Source organism: Pteropus vampyrus, unplaced genomic scaffold (assembly GCF_000151845.1).
Source record: "Pteropus vampyrus isolate Shadow unplaced genomic scaffold, Pvam_2.0 Scaffold24, whole genome shotgun sequence".
Classification (NCBI taxonomy): domain Eukaryota; kingdom Metazoa; phylum Chordata; class Mammalia; order Chiroptera; family Pteropodidae; genus Pteropus; species Pteropus vampyrus.
In genome coordinates this window covers 10,380,321-10,396,334 of record NW_011888805.1, presented here as the reverse complement: position 1 = coordinate 10,396,334, position 16,014 = coordinate 10,380,321, and the positions used below count along the sequence as shown (strand labels likewise).

Here is a 16,014-nt window from a genome sequence, read left to right as displayed (position 1 = left end):
ATTGCAATTTCCTAGTTCGCTGATGGAAGGAAAAACTAGGACTGGATGCTTTCCGCTCTATTACTAGATCTTTCATAATAGCACAGTTTTCTAAGTGGACATTTTTAAAGGTAACTTAAAGGCTAGAAATAAAATTCATTTTTTTAATAGGATAAAACAAATACTCTGCTCACCAGTTTGTCAGCCAGAGGAATTCAGGCATATGTTATACAATAAATGAATGAAAGCCAGTGGAGAGCAACTAATATAACGGAGGTAGAGTGGGAAGCAAAGAAAGGACCGTAAGAGTGAGTGCCATTATAATTTCCGAAAGTTGGGACAATGGGGTAGTAACAGTGCCGGTAAAACAGAAGGCAAACACTAGAAGAGAAAGAACACCAGGTTCTGCGCATTTGTTGATACCTCTGCTTGTAGAGTCATTTTATCCAGGGCATTAATGTTCATTATAGAAAAATAGATTAACAAGAAAGAAAGAAAAGGACATGCTCTAGGTGTGGAAAGTGGTCACTATGGAATTTCTTTTTTAAAAGTCTACTAATAACCATACTTCTGTTTCCATGACAGAGTTTAGTGTGGTTTACAAATGTAGAAAGAGCCTACAAAGTTGCCCAATAAACTGACAGCAATATAAAGAAAATCAGAATTCTTTCTCTTTTTGAAAAATACTGTTCATCCTGCAGTTAAGCAATTTTAGAGCAATTCTTAAAGTTCAAGTCAGAAGAGAAATAGTAGCCATTTAAAAGGCAATAATTAGCTGTTAGTTTGCTGTCTATATACTGAAACCAAGTAAAAACAATACCCATTAGCATAAACCATATTCCTTGAATATGACTGCATAAAATAAAAGTAAAAAAATCTCATTATATTTATCTAGGGGGCAAGTAGCTGTTCTGAGATATAATAGCCATAGTTAAAGGGTTTTGCTTTACTTTGTATTATTTTCTATTGTTCACTTCTAAAACTGAAAACAAACCAAAATATTCCTTGGGTTTTCAAGAGGTCTTGAAAACCCAATTCCCATTGGTTTATCCTTGGTAGTAAAAATTTTGTAGTAAACTTCCCCAGAATAACCATTTTTTGCCATTATTTACAGTGTACAGGGGATAAGCAAATCTTCTACAACATCTGATATTCCTATCTCCTATTGGGAATCATTTTATAGTTGAAGCAATTATTAAAAAAAAAAAAAGAAAACAAATGTAATTCCTGTGACTCAAATTTACAATTAACTGATAGGTCCTTAGGGCAATCCTAACATAAAGAAAAGATTTAAGGTAAAATATTGGAAGGAATATCTTGATTAAATGTGAGCTTCAAGGGTACAAGGGAGGATAATGGAAGTCATTGCCAGGTGAGTTTTTAAAATTCATTTTCTAATATTGCTTTAAATTTAAGCTCTAGTTGGGAGGAAAATTGTCTACATGTAGGCCCATCCTGCATGGTTAAAATTCTGGAGGTATAACATGTATTTATTATATTACTTAGTATATAATTAGACAACGTTTAATCATTTCTTTTTCTCAGTGAACAAAACACAAATTAACAAAAGGATTTATGAAGAATTGGTTTAAAAAGTATAAAATTTTATAGATCAGTGTTAGTTGATGTGTGAGCAAACACATTGATTTAATCTAGATTAAATTTAATTTCTAGGATCTGTTGGTCAGCAAACACTGACTGCGTACCTATCATGAGTCAGGTATTGTTGTATAGTAAGATATTAAAAATGAGTAAGACTTGGTTGCTGCTCTCAAGATCAAAGCGGATCCTTTTGACCTTTAAGAATTTTGGCAAATTCCCATTATTTCCAAACTTCTCTGTTCTAGTATAGCAGCAATTTCCTCTAATTCATAGCCCTTATAAAAATGGATTCTACTCAACGGCTTACAAATACGAGTTTCTCTTGCTTTGGGTGGCAGTAATAAAGGTCATATACTGAACTTTGTGTGTGAAAGCAAGAATGAAATCTAAGTAACTTTATTTGCCCTCAAAAATATTGAAAATCTGTTAACAGGATATACTTCTGCCATATATGTGTAAAATATGACACCAAGTAAAAGAAAAACCAGTAAAGTTATAAAAACATATACCATGTCAGCTCTTCTGCATGGAACATGTAAAACTATCCCTAGAATGAAATATCATACATAAATGAGCCTATGATCACAGATGTGAAAGGTGCTCCACCAAATACCACTGGTTGTGAAGAGCAAAGAAAAAAAGTGCTTTCAATTTTGGTTCACTGTCATAGGAAAGTATGTTGTGGTAATAAGAGTTTAGATTTTTTTAAATGAAGGGGTTATAGAAGATACAGTTAGGAATGAAAAAGAATGTAGCAAACTAACAAATAAAAATGCATAGTATTTAGATTAAAACTAAAAGTGGCAACAGCAGGACTAAGTGGAGGTGGGGAGGCGAACTGAACTGGATGTACTTCGATCTCAGGTAATGTATTAGCTGAGAAACATTTTTTAAAAAGTGTGATCTGAAATGATCATTTAAGGAGAATGTAAACACATTATATGTGATTATTTCAAGACCTTTAAGTCACCTGAATTATAATATACACTTAGGAAACACTGTGCTATATCCCAGATCTAGGTCTATGCAATAAGACATTAAGCAAGCATTATGACTAAGGTGTGATGGTTCAACTATTGATGAACTCTGGCCCTAGGTCTGAGGTGCTAGCTACAGGTCAGGCAATCAGCAATCACAAGGTCTGTACCAGATTTTCTAGTACCACCAAAAGTTGTGAAGTGGTGGTCCAGGCCTGCTAAATCGAGAAAGGTGAATGATGATTCAACAAAACCACCTGGGGACAGAATGTAAGACAATGATTTTTCAAAGTAAATAATAACAATAAAAAAAAAAGGTTATTAGACTCACACAAATGAAAAAGAACTGACACATTATATAAAATTGAAGGTGTATTGAATTTACAGTACAAAAATAAAGCCTTTCACTAATTCCAAATTTCAGGAGTTTATGTCCATTTAAGAACAAGGAAATAGCTTAGACATCTACTACTATTTCTAGCTTCAGACACCTGAACTTTCTCCTACAGGGCAGTAGTGTTGCATCCACGTTAGGGTCAGAACATATAAGCTTGGAATATTGATTGTGATTAGTCAATATTACTACGACTCTTCTTGAGTAAAAGAAAACTGGTTAACTTATTCGATAATCCTGAAACCCTATGCAAATTAATTAAAATAACGTAGAGTTGAAACCAGCATGCTTATTTGGAAACATTGCATAGATCTCTCTCTTCAAGGAATTGTAACAAATGAGGAAAGCAGCCTGTGTTAAAGGAGAGAACCTTATTACCTCCATCACCCTCTTATCCTCAAACAAAAGAAGCATCATTTAATTGTAGTTTAATTATTTCAGCAGGATTTTTGTTTGGCAAACACAAGACTTAGAAAAAAGAAGCGACTGCACTTTACTGTCTCAGGGAAAAACAGTGATTTTTGAAAGTGGTCACTGCCTGTTTACCTGCACTGTGGATGCTGGGGCTCCCATGGAGAGTGCCACCCCATGACCACCGGTTATGCTTCTGTTTTGGCTTCTGGCTCCTTTCCATCGTACGTCGTACAACAGCTTCATGGCGTTCCTTAAACGGAATAGTAGAGCAGATGTCTAGATTGAACCTGGTTGTTTGTGGCTTAACTTTAAGCAGAGTGGAGTGAAAGGTAGATAGTACTTCCCGTGACCTCATCTTTTTCCTAACTTCTACACCTTAAGGTGAGAATAATATTAATCTGGGTGGCTTATTGAAATCATTATATCCCAATTGATAAAGCCTTTGGCATATGGTAGGTATCTAAAAAAAATGACCTTTATTACTACTGGGAATGTAATGCTTTTATCAACTTACACAAGCATGATAGCTTAAACGGATGCTAAAAACATGCGGTACCATACTCAAAAAAATGGAATTCAGCATCTGAGGATGTGAGTAATCCTGACCCCACAACTTATTGAGTTGTATGACCATTTTGAGTCTAAATTTCCATTTTTGCCAAGATTCAAGGGTTGAATAAGGGTTAAATGAGACAATCTATGTGAAAATGTTTGTCAATGGTAAAACTCTACAGAAATCCAATTACTTGGAGTGGTCTTGATACTTCAGTATAGATTAAGTGAACATAAACAAGTTATAGGCTTAGACCAGATAAATGGCTTTTTAAAGTTTCTGTGGCAATAATAATAACAATCGCACCATTCTCTACCTGACAACGCCATTATCTGTAAAGCTACTTACGCCACCTTCCTGGAAAGTCTCGCAATAAGTTTGCTGCATTTTTTTTGAAATAGACAAGCCTCCCACCTATTTCCCAGAGCGGCACCTTACTTTGTCCTCCTCTAGTCTCTGCCTTCGCTTTTCCTCCACGGCAGCCCTCCTCCGTTCTTCCTTCAGCCTCTGCTCCTCTAACTTCTTTTTTCGCTCTTCCAGGTGCTTCTCGTAGTGCTGTCTGGCTCGCTCTTCTTTTTCTAACCAGATTATTTCTCTCGCAGCTTTAGGACGGAAAATGAGGCAAATCAAACACAGGCTGGTTCCAAACTTAAACGGTTAGGGCTGTATAACTGGCCCACATTTAAGAAATATGGGTTCTTTGGTTTGGGATTAACCAAGCCTGGCCTTTGCTTTCCTCAAATTTTCAAGAAAAAAAGTACTACTGCTAATTTTTAGCCTAATATGCTGACAAGGAAGTTGAAGAAGATGCACTGAATTCTACTCTTTGGGAACCCCTACAGTCCTCTAGTTCGATAAATTATTACTATAGAATACTGTAAACATCACATGCTGTGCTCTCAATTCTGATATTAATATGACGTACCCTCAAAACCAATAGTACGATCTGTTTATCTTTTTTTAAAAAAATGTGATATCTTCCAGATTGAAAGGCTGTGACTACATTTGTTTCAACACAGCACTGGTTCTCTGGATGCATTTAAAGGATCTGGGAGAAAATCCCAGATTGATAGCTGATGAAAGATATATTAAATGCCTCAAAAGCATACCATACTGAGTCAGCGAAGCATTGTGAGGGTCCAAATAGGCAGCCAATCTTGTGTCTAAAGAGTTCATAATCTAGTTATGTAAGACTTAATATCACAGACTGAATGAAAATACACACTTCAAAAAATGGTGTCCAGTGATGAAATGCTTCTTTTCTTTACGTATATATGTTCCTTCCTCATTTTAGAGGAAAATACATCCCACAAAACTATTTTTTAAAACATGATGCTTCCTTGAGCTGTGATAACTAAACACATCTTTAATACAGGTTACTAACACTGTGTTCTAACAAAATTTACAAATTTACAGCATGAATCTTGAGGACACTACATGACATGTAAATTAAAATGTTCTTAATGAAAAAATAAAAATTCAGAACATTTCAGTTTCCTCTGAATGTTTAATAGTAAATATTCTGTATTTTTGCTACCATTCGATCTTTCTAAAGCTATTTATTTGAGGAGACAAATCTCCAGAAAGGGATCTGAATTGACTTTACTTTTGTGGGAGGAAAAGGACAAGGTCAAATTCAAGGTGAATTTTGTCCTCTGACATCACTCAGGGTGGCACACAGAAAGAACTGCAGTCTGGCTTGGAGAGCTCTGGGTTCTCCTGGAGGCTCTGCCAGTAACGGTGGGTGAGACCTTGGACATGTTCATTTTGACTTCCTGTTTTCTCTTGCCTAAAAGATGAGGAAATCTTCAAGATTCCTTCCAATTTTAAAAGCTTCTGGTTCTAAAGAAATTCTCAGGCCCAAGTTAAAAATTTACTTTAAGTAAAAGCACATAGTATATGCTCAATTAATATTTGCTGAATGAGAACACATGTTGAAAGTCACTGATGGAGAATATAATTCTAACATTCTTAAGATACACTTACTGTGATCACACACACTCATGCACATAATACCATCTGGATTCCCTATGTGGACATATCTTACTGGTAGGCTTTTAATGACCCTACACATTTTAATTCATTTAAAAAATTAGATTAACAGATATAGATTTTGACAAAACTTAAACCGTACAAAATATTTAAAGGTGAAATGAAGGTCTTCCTCACCTTAGACTCTTCTACATTTTACTTCTACCTTTTTTTTTTTTTACAAATGTAAAAAAAGTAAAAACACAAGTGTCCTGTACACAGTACACCTACTGCTCTGTATATTGCTTATTTCACTGAAAATACATCTTAGAGATCTTTCCATGCCAACACATGAAACATGAAGCTAACAACTTTTTAATGACTATGTAATATTCCATGTCTACATACCTTATTTTATATAACCAGATACTTATTAATAGATCGTATGTTTCTAGTATTTTACCTATTTGGACCTTGAGTGACATCATCATACTATCACAAACCTGTGTGTACATGTGTGAGCTTACCTATGCAGTAGAGTTGCTGAGTCAAAAGGAATATACATTTAAAATCTGATAGATACGTCATAGTGTCCTCTACAGAGGTTACACCAATCTATACTCTCACCAACAATAGATGAGGGTCACAGGCAAGAACAAAAAAGATTTGTACCTTGAAACATGTGGATATAAAATATGATATAACTATTCCTTACCAGCTTTCAAACTATATAGTCTTTGACTTTGACATCTTATTTTGAAAAAAAAAAAATCAGCTTCTTTGAGTACATTTATGAATGTAGATAAAGAGATAAAGATAAAGATGTTTACAAAATATTAAGAAAAAACTTTTAAAACTGGTAAAGTAAAATTTGTAAATAAGAGTTAATTTACAGATTAATTTTCTTTAAATTAATCAGACCACTTCTCATCAGACCACTTTCTTGTAATTTCTAAAGTCCTACCCAACCTTGGCCTTAATGTTCTTATTTGGCCTTACTCTGTACTGCTATCCACAATAGCCTTTTCATTCTCTCAGTAGAACCATCCCCTCATACACCTCCCAAACAAACCATGTTTCTCCTGTATCTTTGATCTTGCTGTAGCAAGTGTCTTAACCTCTCTATTTCTCACTTCTGTTAGAGTAAATTGTGGATAAATATAGGAATTTCCTCATAGATTTACTGTGAGGATTAAAAGAATAATTTCATTTAACATAGTTGGACTAGTTCTCTGCACTTAGTAAACTTTCAATAAATATTAGTTATGACTGCCAATTTTTCCGTCATCATCATCATGATTTCAATTCAGAAAATTAGAACTAAAAGGTTAAAGGTTGTGTTGTAAATCTCAACAGGGCTAGACATTATTACAATTATAAACACTTTCACCGCAAATAATTTTTTAAAAGAAGAACATATCTTTATCTATCAAACTTATTGAGTGGAATGCCACTTCTATTTTCTGCCAGGAAGTAAAGATTCTATTGCAGTCCTCTTTAAATGACTATCTTTTTAAAATAGTCATATAGGCAATAGGCAAATAATGGTGAAATAAGCAAATAACACTTTCAAATTATTGCAGAGTATGTTGGTGAGTGTTAGGATTATTACCAAGTACGGTCATGCAAATTTTTAAACTTAAGGATAACATAAGATATTTCAAAATTTTAATAAGAATTCAAAGTTAATTCAAAGACGTTTAGTTATTTAAAATATTCCCTAAGGATGACAGATGATGTAAAAATCTTGTATTAAGACATGAGACTTTTAAATGCAAGAAAAAAATCAACTACTGTAGACTGAATTGTGTCCACCATCCCAACCCTACCCCCTTGCCTCCCCCAAATTCATATGTTGAAGCCCTGCTACTCAATATGACTGTATTTGGAGATAGGGCCTTTAGGAGGTCATCATGGCCGAAAGAGGTCATAAGGGTAGGACATTAATACAATAGGATTAGAGTCTTTGTAAGACACACCAAAGAGCTTTCTCCCCATCTCTTCATGCTCAAATGCTCATGTGAGAACAAAACAGCCTTCTGCAAGCCAGAAAGAGAGCTCTCATCAGAAACTGAACCCTGTCAGAACCTTGATCTTGAACTTTCCAGTCTCCAGCACTGTGAGAAAATAAATTTCTGCTGTTTAAGCCACTCAGCCTATGGTACTTTGTCATGGCAGCCTGAGCAGATTAAGACGATAACTCATTCAGTAACAATCACTAATTTTATAGAAGCAGTTCTATAAAAGAATAGCATGTCCAAAAAAGGAACTGTGATGACTATTACTAATCTTTACTCTTATGAAGTTAAAAATCTCCCCTGGACTCTGGGATCATAATATAAAACAGGTCCTAAAATACTGGACATTAACAAGTCAGTCCCATCCCTGTGCTACTGCCACTAGAATTATATTTTATGACACCATAACAGTATGTCAGTACTCTACTATCAATTTGGACTTCATTTATAAACGTACAATGACTCTTGTACTAAAAAAAATTTAAAATGAAAAGCAGGGTATTATAGTGGATAGAGCACATGCTCCAGCTTCACAGGAACTGGGGTCCACCCCTAGTCTTTCCACTTACCACTGACGTGCCACTGAACAAGTACATAGTGACTTCTGTGGTTCTGTCCCCTCCAATTCCTATGGCACCATTTTCCTGACAGTTGATAGGTGGGCTCACGGTAACATATAAAGCACTTAGCACCGTGTCATGTATAGAGTAGGAACTCAATACATGTAGATAATTAAAGTGAGTGAATCTTTCTGAAGACCATCCTAATTCCTGTCCTGCTACAGACAGAATGCAGCTAATGGGAAAAACACAGGACAGAGAACTCAGACGGTACACTCATGGGCTGGGTGGACTTCCTGTTCCACACACATTCACCAATCTAGTGCCCAGTCTGATCCTTCTGAACAGGCTTACGTCTGTGTGGGCTGAGTACAAATTTCACTACCTTATGAAGGAAAGAGAAAGGTGACTCAGAGAATAGAGTAATATACACAACTGTTATCTTAGTTTTATACTGAGATATGGAAGGATATGAATAGGTTACTGGTAACACCGGGTACCAAAACAGCCAGTAATATCTTGAGAAGTCAAAAAATGACGAGTGATAATATTTGAGTTCGGGTGCTGATTGTCACTTATTCTGAGTGACCTTGGGAAAATTAGCTAAATTCTCTGACTTCTAAATTAGAGAGCATGTACGAAAGAGCATGACTTCCAAGATCTTTTCCAATTAACTCCCATGACTCAATATTTTGTTTTTACCTTTGAGGATATGTGCTGGAATAATAATTTGGTTTCTTTTTGTTTTGATTTTATGTTAAAATTTTAATCTTTGTGCTTTATGACAATAATTATTTCTATTCAAATAAGTTTTGTTTTCATGTTGCTATGAAACATTGATTAACTATATGTGCTAACTAATAATTCTAAAAAAAGAGGAAGGAACTTAATGGCTTAACTAAGCTCATCGATCAGCCCTAGGTAGGGGGCCATGAAATGGACGAATAAGAGCATCTGTGTAAAAAATCCTGATTAATTTCATTTACTAGTCAAGAAATGGGAATGAAAGGTAACTATTAATAGTATGGAAAATTACAGCACAACTTCCACATTGATAAGGGGAATCATGGAAGGGACACTACTTGTATCAAACCAACCCCTACTCCCCACAATGTCAACCCTGCCCTTCCCATAAATAGGGAAAAAAAATGAAGTTTAAAAAATTAGCTAAAAGGAACAAAATCAAGCCTATTAGTTAAGATCGAGACTTTTAGACCAAGCCAAAAGCAAAAACACCAAGTTATCTTAAAAAAAAACAAACAAAAAACCAACCCTAAAACAGTGTCAAATAAAGCATAAAATAAAGAATGAGCAAATGGCTATCAGGCAAATGAAAACAAAAACGTAGTAAAGTGGGACTATTATTACCAGACAAAATGGAATTGAAGATCAAATGAAGGAAAAAAAAAAAAAAAAAAAACCAAAAGAGTTCAATAGCTCTCCCAAGATCACAGGGTCTGAAAGAAGCACTTGTAATTTTGATTCAGCTTGATTCCAAAGCCTGTGCACTCAGGTACTACATAATATTTCCTCCACAGTCATATCTGCCTGCCTAAAATTTCCACTTGAATTTCTTAGATCCATCACATAACTTTACTGATTATCTGTATATTCGTCCCTACCTCGAACCAGAACCTGCTGTGTTTTCTATGTTCTGATAACAGATTCATAACCTCCAAATGGTCTACAAAGTTAGACACCTCTGGATCCTCCTCAATTTCTCTCTCGTTAAATCTTGTATAATCTCAACAAAGCAGTTAAAAAATTTTTTTTCCTCCCTCATGCATGCTCCAAAGTAACTCAACACATCTGAACAATTGACATTATCATTTTACATTAGAACTATCTTTCCAATTCAGTGTCTTCTCTTCAATCTTTCTGTTACTATTGTATTTAAGCCCTCATTCCTTTCTCACTTCTTCTGATGTTTAGTCTCTCTCCTCTTCAGAACCATCCTGCATACTGTTCTGAGAGACATCTTCCCCCCAAACCAAATCCAATGTCAGTCCTGCTTGAAGGCCTGTTAGTTCTCCATTGTTCCCCTGTTCAACTTCTTAGATTGGCCATACGATCATGTACCTTTATACATGGTACCCTATGCCCTGTGGCCAAAAAAAAGGTTCCATGGAAAGTAACCTCATGGGGTGATCTGATCATAAATTTCTAACAGGGTAGTCATGCCCCAGGATATAACTTTTTAGTAAAAGGTTTATTTTTCCTTTAGCAAGCCCAGTCCCGTTGTTTTTGTGCAACTAGGTTAACACACCTTTGAAACAAGCATCAAGAGAGCACATATTCTTGTTAGGTATAGTTCCTGTAACCCAATCCCCATCTGGCTTCCTCCCACCACCATGTAACCTTCCTTTTATTCCCTCCTTAATTTCAAATGCATAAAAGAAGCTGCAAAACTGTTATTCTGCGGAGCATTTGAAATCTTGCTCCCTGGCATATGTCGTCAGTTTAGCTAAAATAAACTCTTATAAAAAAATTCTCTACAGGTTTGGACGTTTCTTACGTTGACAGCCCAAAATACCTCTTCCCACCTGTCACACTTCTACTGGCTCCCAAGTCCTTTTCCTCTGAAGAGTCCTCCCTGAGAGCACGGGCACTCTGCTAGCTCCATTCAGACTCCCATCACAGTACCTGTACACCAGATTGTAATTTCTCTGCTTTTACATGCTTGTGAATGAGTTCTTCCCCACATTCACAATGTCTAGCTTAGCAGATACGTAAAGTAAGTTTGATGAATACATGAGCTAAAGACTGCTTGACTTTCAAGCAAAGTGACTTGCACTGGGCCTTCATTAATTCAAAGCCTTCTAGACTAGTCATTTAAACTGGTGTTCTTCCACTCACCTCCCATTTGAATATTACACCAGAGAACTACCTGGTAATAAGTGTGACCTTGCAGGATACACACAACACTGTGTCTCCCGCCCCCGAGGGGCCTTCCTACTGTCTTCTTCCCTGGACGCAGTGGTAGGATAATGAAACTGAGGTACTGGGACAGTGGTTTACACCTGTGGAAGGCCTGTCTTACATATGAGCTGAAGGATTTTGAGATAAGAAAGTGATACGGTGCCAAAACTTATCTTCGGGGCTAGGCTTAAAGGAATCCTTAGCCTCCATCAAAGTAAATGGAATTTTGCTAAAGGACACGAAGCAATGGTTGTCCTTAGAATCTTTTTGTGATTGCTTCAACCTTAATTCATTCTCTGTTCTCAGAGAATGTTGCCATTCTCTTCACCTGGCTATCTCACTGAGCCCAGCTCTGCTAGACCAGGAAGCACAAATATCCCTCTATTTCTGCCTCTCCAATCTCAGGCATCTCGTTAGTATCTGTGGAATCACATGACCCTCCATCATCTTTATCACCATTATCGTGGTGAGAAGTCTTCACCTCTTACTTTGTGCTGACACCTAGTGATTTACAGGTATTATCTTCACAGCCACTCTATGAGGTAGACACTGCTATTAAACTTATTTTATTATGAGAAGTCTGACACAGAGAAGTGAAGTAACCAGCCCGACGTCTTATAATAAGCCAGTGCTGGAACTGGAATTCAAACTCTGGACTGTCTGACTCTAGAAGCAAACAATAAGCCATTATGCTAAAAGATATCATTTGGAACACCTCCCTATGACTAAAGCTCTTCTACTTTGGGACAAATTGGTCACCCATTGTGAAGATCCTGATCTTCTAATGTCCCTCTTAGCCTTTATCATCATCTCTTTACAAGACCCCTTACTTTTCAGCTCTTGAAATCTTTTAATCTTTAGCCTGAAAAGCAAAGTAAATTTGAAAGAAACAAATAATGGCTGCTTCATTGCAATGATTCATTTAATGTTAAAGCTTCAACCTCTGAGTTACCTAATCCATCCCACAACAAGCATTTATTCTTTCCAGTGCTGAACCTGTCTCATGATACAGCTGCTCTGGTATGTGCTGATGTCCATGTCCCTCCCACTAATGTGTATTTAGTTCCCTTAGCTGTTCATAACCTGCCTGACGGCCTTACGAGCGTTTATACTATGTTCATTAAGTGACAACTATATTTGTTAAGAGACCAGATGCCAAGTTTGACCACAGATCTGCCAAAGTTTCATCTAGTAGAAATTTGAATTAGAAAGACTGCTTTCTCAAAGTGCATCCCGTTCCCCTTTTTTGTGAGTAGTCATGTCAAAACCAATGACTGTCCTAATAAAAAAAAACGTGAAGTGTTAAATCAGGGGCAGTTTCACTTATGACTGTGATCAGGGAGACAGCAGTATTTGTTGTTTACCAATCCGAACTCCCCTATCAACATTTTTGAGATAAACATTTTAAGCCAGATTGAAATGATCATTTATTGTTTGACTATACTCTTATTATTAATACTGTTGTCCCCAAATTGACAACACATTGAGATTCAGGAGGGGAAAAAAGGCAAAGTAAAATGCTATGACTAGAAGGGCAAGCAAGTCTGGTGAAAGTGTCTGATAAAAAACTTCAAATATAATTTAATCGACCTTTTTGTATTATCTTATTGTTGTTTCTAATGTATTACATTATGATAGATTTCTTGTATAGCTTTGATATTAGTTACAAAATCCAATATGAATGAATTGAATGAGATTTTTATAAGCTCGAATTTTCCTTCATGAATGATATGAGTCAATCATACTATTCTCTGGTAATCTTTAATGATTTATAGAATTCCAGAAAGCCCCAGGGAAAAATGTGACTCTATTCACATCGATACTTCCAACTTAATCTGTACCACCTTCAAAAAGGGAAACCCTATAACTCCCTAAACATAGAAGACTATTTGTCTTCTAAACATTCCTTAAATATTCTCTTGAATTTTGTCGACATATTGTAAGACTATTAGTTTTATAACCTGTATGAAGAACATGCAGATTTAAGTCATAACTATTCTCTTTGATAGATTATCTCTGTATCCTTGTTTGTCTAACAGAAAATACTTAAGAATAAGAATTTAAGACTTGTTTCACTGACCTATTATAAGGGCAGGCATTACTTGATTATTTAGTAATGTGTTAACCAATTTGCAGAAGACCTGCAGCCTTCGTCTCTACTTATAAAATGTACAGACTGACACTGTGTCAGGCACTGTTCTAAGTACTAGGCTATAGAAATAAAAACGACACAACTTCCTTCTTTTATGGAGGACAGATGGATAATAAACAAGTAAAATACACACACACACACACACTCTTAGATGTTGACAGTGATATGGAGAAAAATAGACAGTGCTAGTCTGAAATTTGAGTAAGGTGGTCAGGGAAGGCCTTATGGAAAAGATGGCCTTTGAACAGCAGCTGAAGCAGGAGAGGGAATGAGATAAGTCAGGATCTCAGGAGAAACGGCCCAGCTGGAGTACACAGCAGTGTTAAATTCCAGGAGGTTAGAAAATTGATCTTTCCTTTCAATATCCCCAGAATTCCTGGCTCAACAACTGCACATTAAATATTAGTTGCATGAATACGTGAATTAAAATGGCATGACTTGGTACAACAGGAGGGTGTGCTTAGTTTATCTAGAATCAAAAGTTTATGATGTTCCATCAATTCTATGTGCTCTGATCCTTGTAAATGTTTTTGAAGAAAAATTAGTAACCAGGATCTATTTCAAGTTCATACAGACAGAATTACATACTCTTAATGGATTCTGAGGCTAATAAATAATCAATGCAACAAAATATTCTTAATAAGATGTCAGAATCTGCTCCAATACTTGCATTTTACCCTCTTGTTCTGCGTCACATGGAAAGGGAACTTGGCACCCATGCGTCTCATTTGCATGAGGAAGTAGATCAGCCCTACTTCCTCATGAGAGTTGGCAACATGGCCTGCTCTGAAACTTCTGAAAATCTGCCACCTGCATGTAAAGCATAGGGATCACTTGCCACTTATCAGCATCACCACTTGTTGAGGAATTTTAACATGGATTTTGGTGATTCCTGAACACACTGCAAACATGCTTAAATAGCTGATATGGCAGAAAGAAAAAAGGGTCTATTACCTATCTGCTCCATTTTTTTTCTAGATTTTTCTCAGTTACTTCCTTAAGCTAAATTTATCACAATGTATTTTAAAAATAAAATAAATGACATTCTGTGAAATAACTTACATTAGCAACCATGGCAGGCCTGCACAATAAAAAGTACAACCACAGTGCTAATTTGCTACTAACTGTAATAATCCTGAGTGAGGTGTTTAGAACATTGCTTGGCCCATAGTTAGTGCTCAATAAACCTTATTATTACTATTTATTAGTAATATTAAGGTAAGATTAACATTATTAATATTTAACTAAAGATTAGAGTAAAATCAGTAAAAATTAGAAAAATCAGCCAGTATTTATTACATATCTGTTTAACTTACAGCTGTGCCATGTACTGGTATACAAAGAATTAGAAAACAATGGTCATACTGTTTAAAAGCTTAAAACATACACAGTTGAGGAGTTATATAAAATTCAACTAGAAAAAGTTCAGGAGAGTATAAAGCAGCACTAGAATATGAGCTAAAATATGACAGTTACACAAGATATACAGTGAGAAAATGATAGAATTTCCAAAAGAAGACAGATAATGAAGACAAAGAAAGCTTCAAAAAGAAAGACTGGTAGTAACTGTGACAGAGCTGAAGTAATGAAGTACATTAACGATAGTTTTGGTGATTAAAATATATACTTATTAAGGCCTGGGCAAGGATGAGAGTAGAGGCAGCAAATTTAAAGTCATGGATCTGAGATTTATGTTGAAGACAGAGGTCAGCTAGTCTTGTGTCTAAATGGATTTAGGGATAAAGGGAGGGTGGCAACTTCCACTTACATACTGGGCCAGAGAGAGCTGAAGCCCCAGCTAGAGGACTAGGCTGAGTCCAGGTTGACCGCTGGTAGCTACAAGTGGTTCAGCAGGCCAGGGTGGAGACTAGTCAGTGCCCAGCATTGGGCCACCGAGGAAGAGAGAATGTTTTATTTTGTAACAGATCCAACAACTAAGACTGGCAGAAAGATGCCAGTGCCTCTAGTAGCGGTAGAAGTATCAAAAATAGCAGAAAGGAATAATTTCTTGGGGCCCGAAAAATATTGGTGTAATTAATTGGGACAGTTGATAAGTTGATGATCAATTTAGTTGTAGAGAAGTTGAATTTTAGATAATCAAAAGCATCTATTGTCTTACGAGTGGAACTGGAAATGTGGAAGTTATATCATCAGAAAAAGAGAGTTGAAACCATGAGAATAAATAAGACTTTTTCCCCCTAGGTAAAAAACAAAATTAAAGTTTAGAAGCGAGATGACAAATAAAGATGCAAAAGTTAAAAGGAGAGAAGTTTGAAGAAGCAGCCTGACTAGAATTAGATGAAATAGAATAGCTGAGATTACTAGTAGAAAACTAAAGCTTTCAGAGTCCGTATTCTCAACCAAATGAACAGAAGAGTCCCAAACATAAAAAAGCAACACCTGATTTTATGTGATAAATTGAAAGATAATGTAGAAAGAACAGGCCACATCATAATCCTACTATAAAAGCATTAA

The 16,014-nt window shown here is 36.0% G+C and overlaps 1 protein-coding gene across 1 annotated transcript in view; it reads right to left on the bottom strand.

The window, feature by feature from the left end:
* MAP7 (microtubule associated protein 7) overlaps positions 1-16,014 on the bottom strand; it is a 100,507-nt gene that overhangs the window by 38,081 nt on the left and 46,412 nt on the right. Inside the window, exons 4-5 of the mRNA XM_023528389.1 lie at positions 4,358-4,521; positions 3,499-3,616 (exon numbers count right to left, since the gene is read on the bottom strand). Of these exons, the coding sequence (XP_023384157.1) occupies positions 3,499-3,616; positions 4,358-4,521 (282 nt within the window). The remainder of the gene's footprint in view (positions 1-3,498; positions 3,617-4,357; positions 4,522-16,014) is intronic.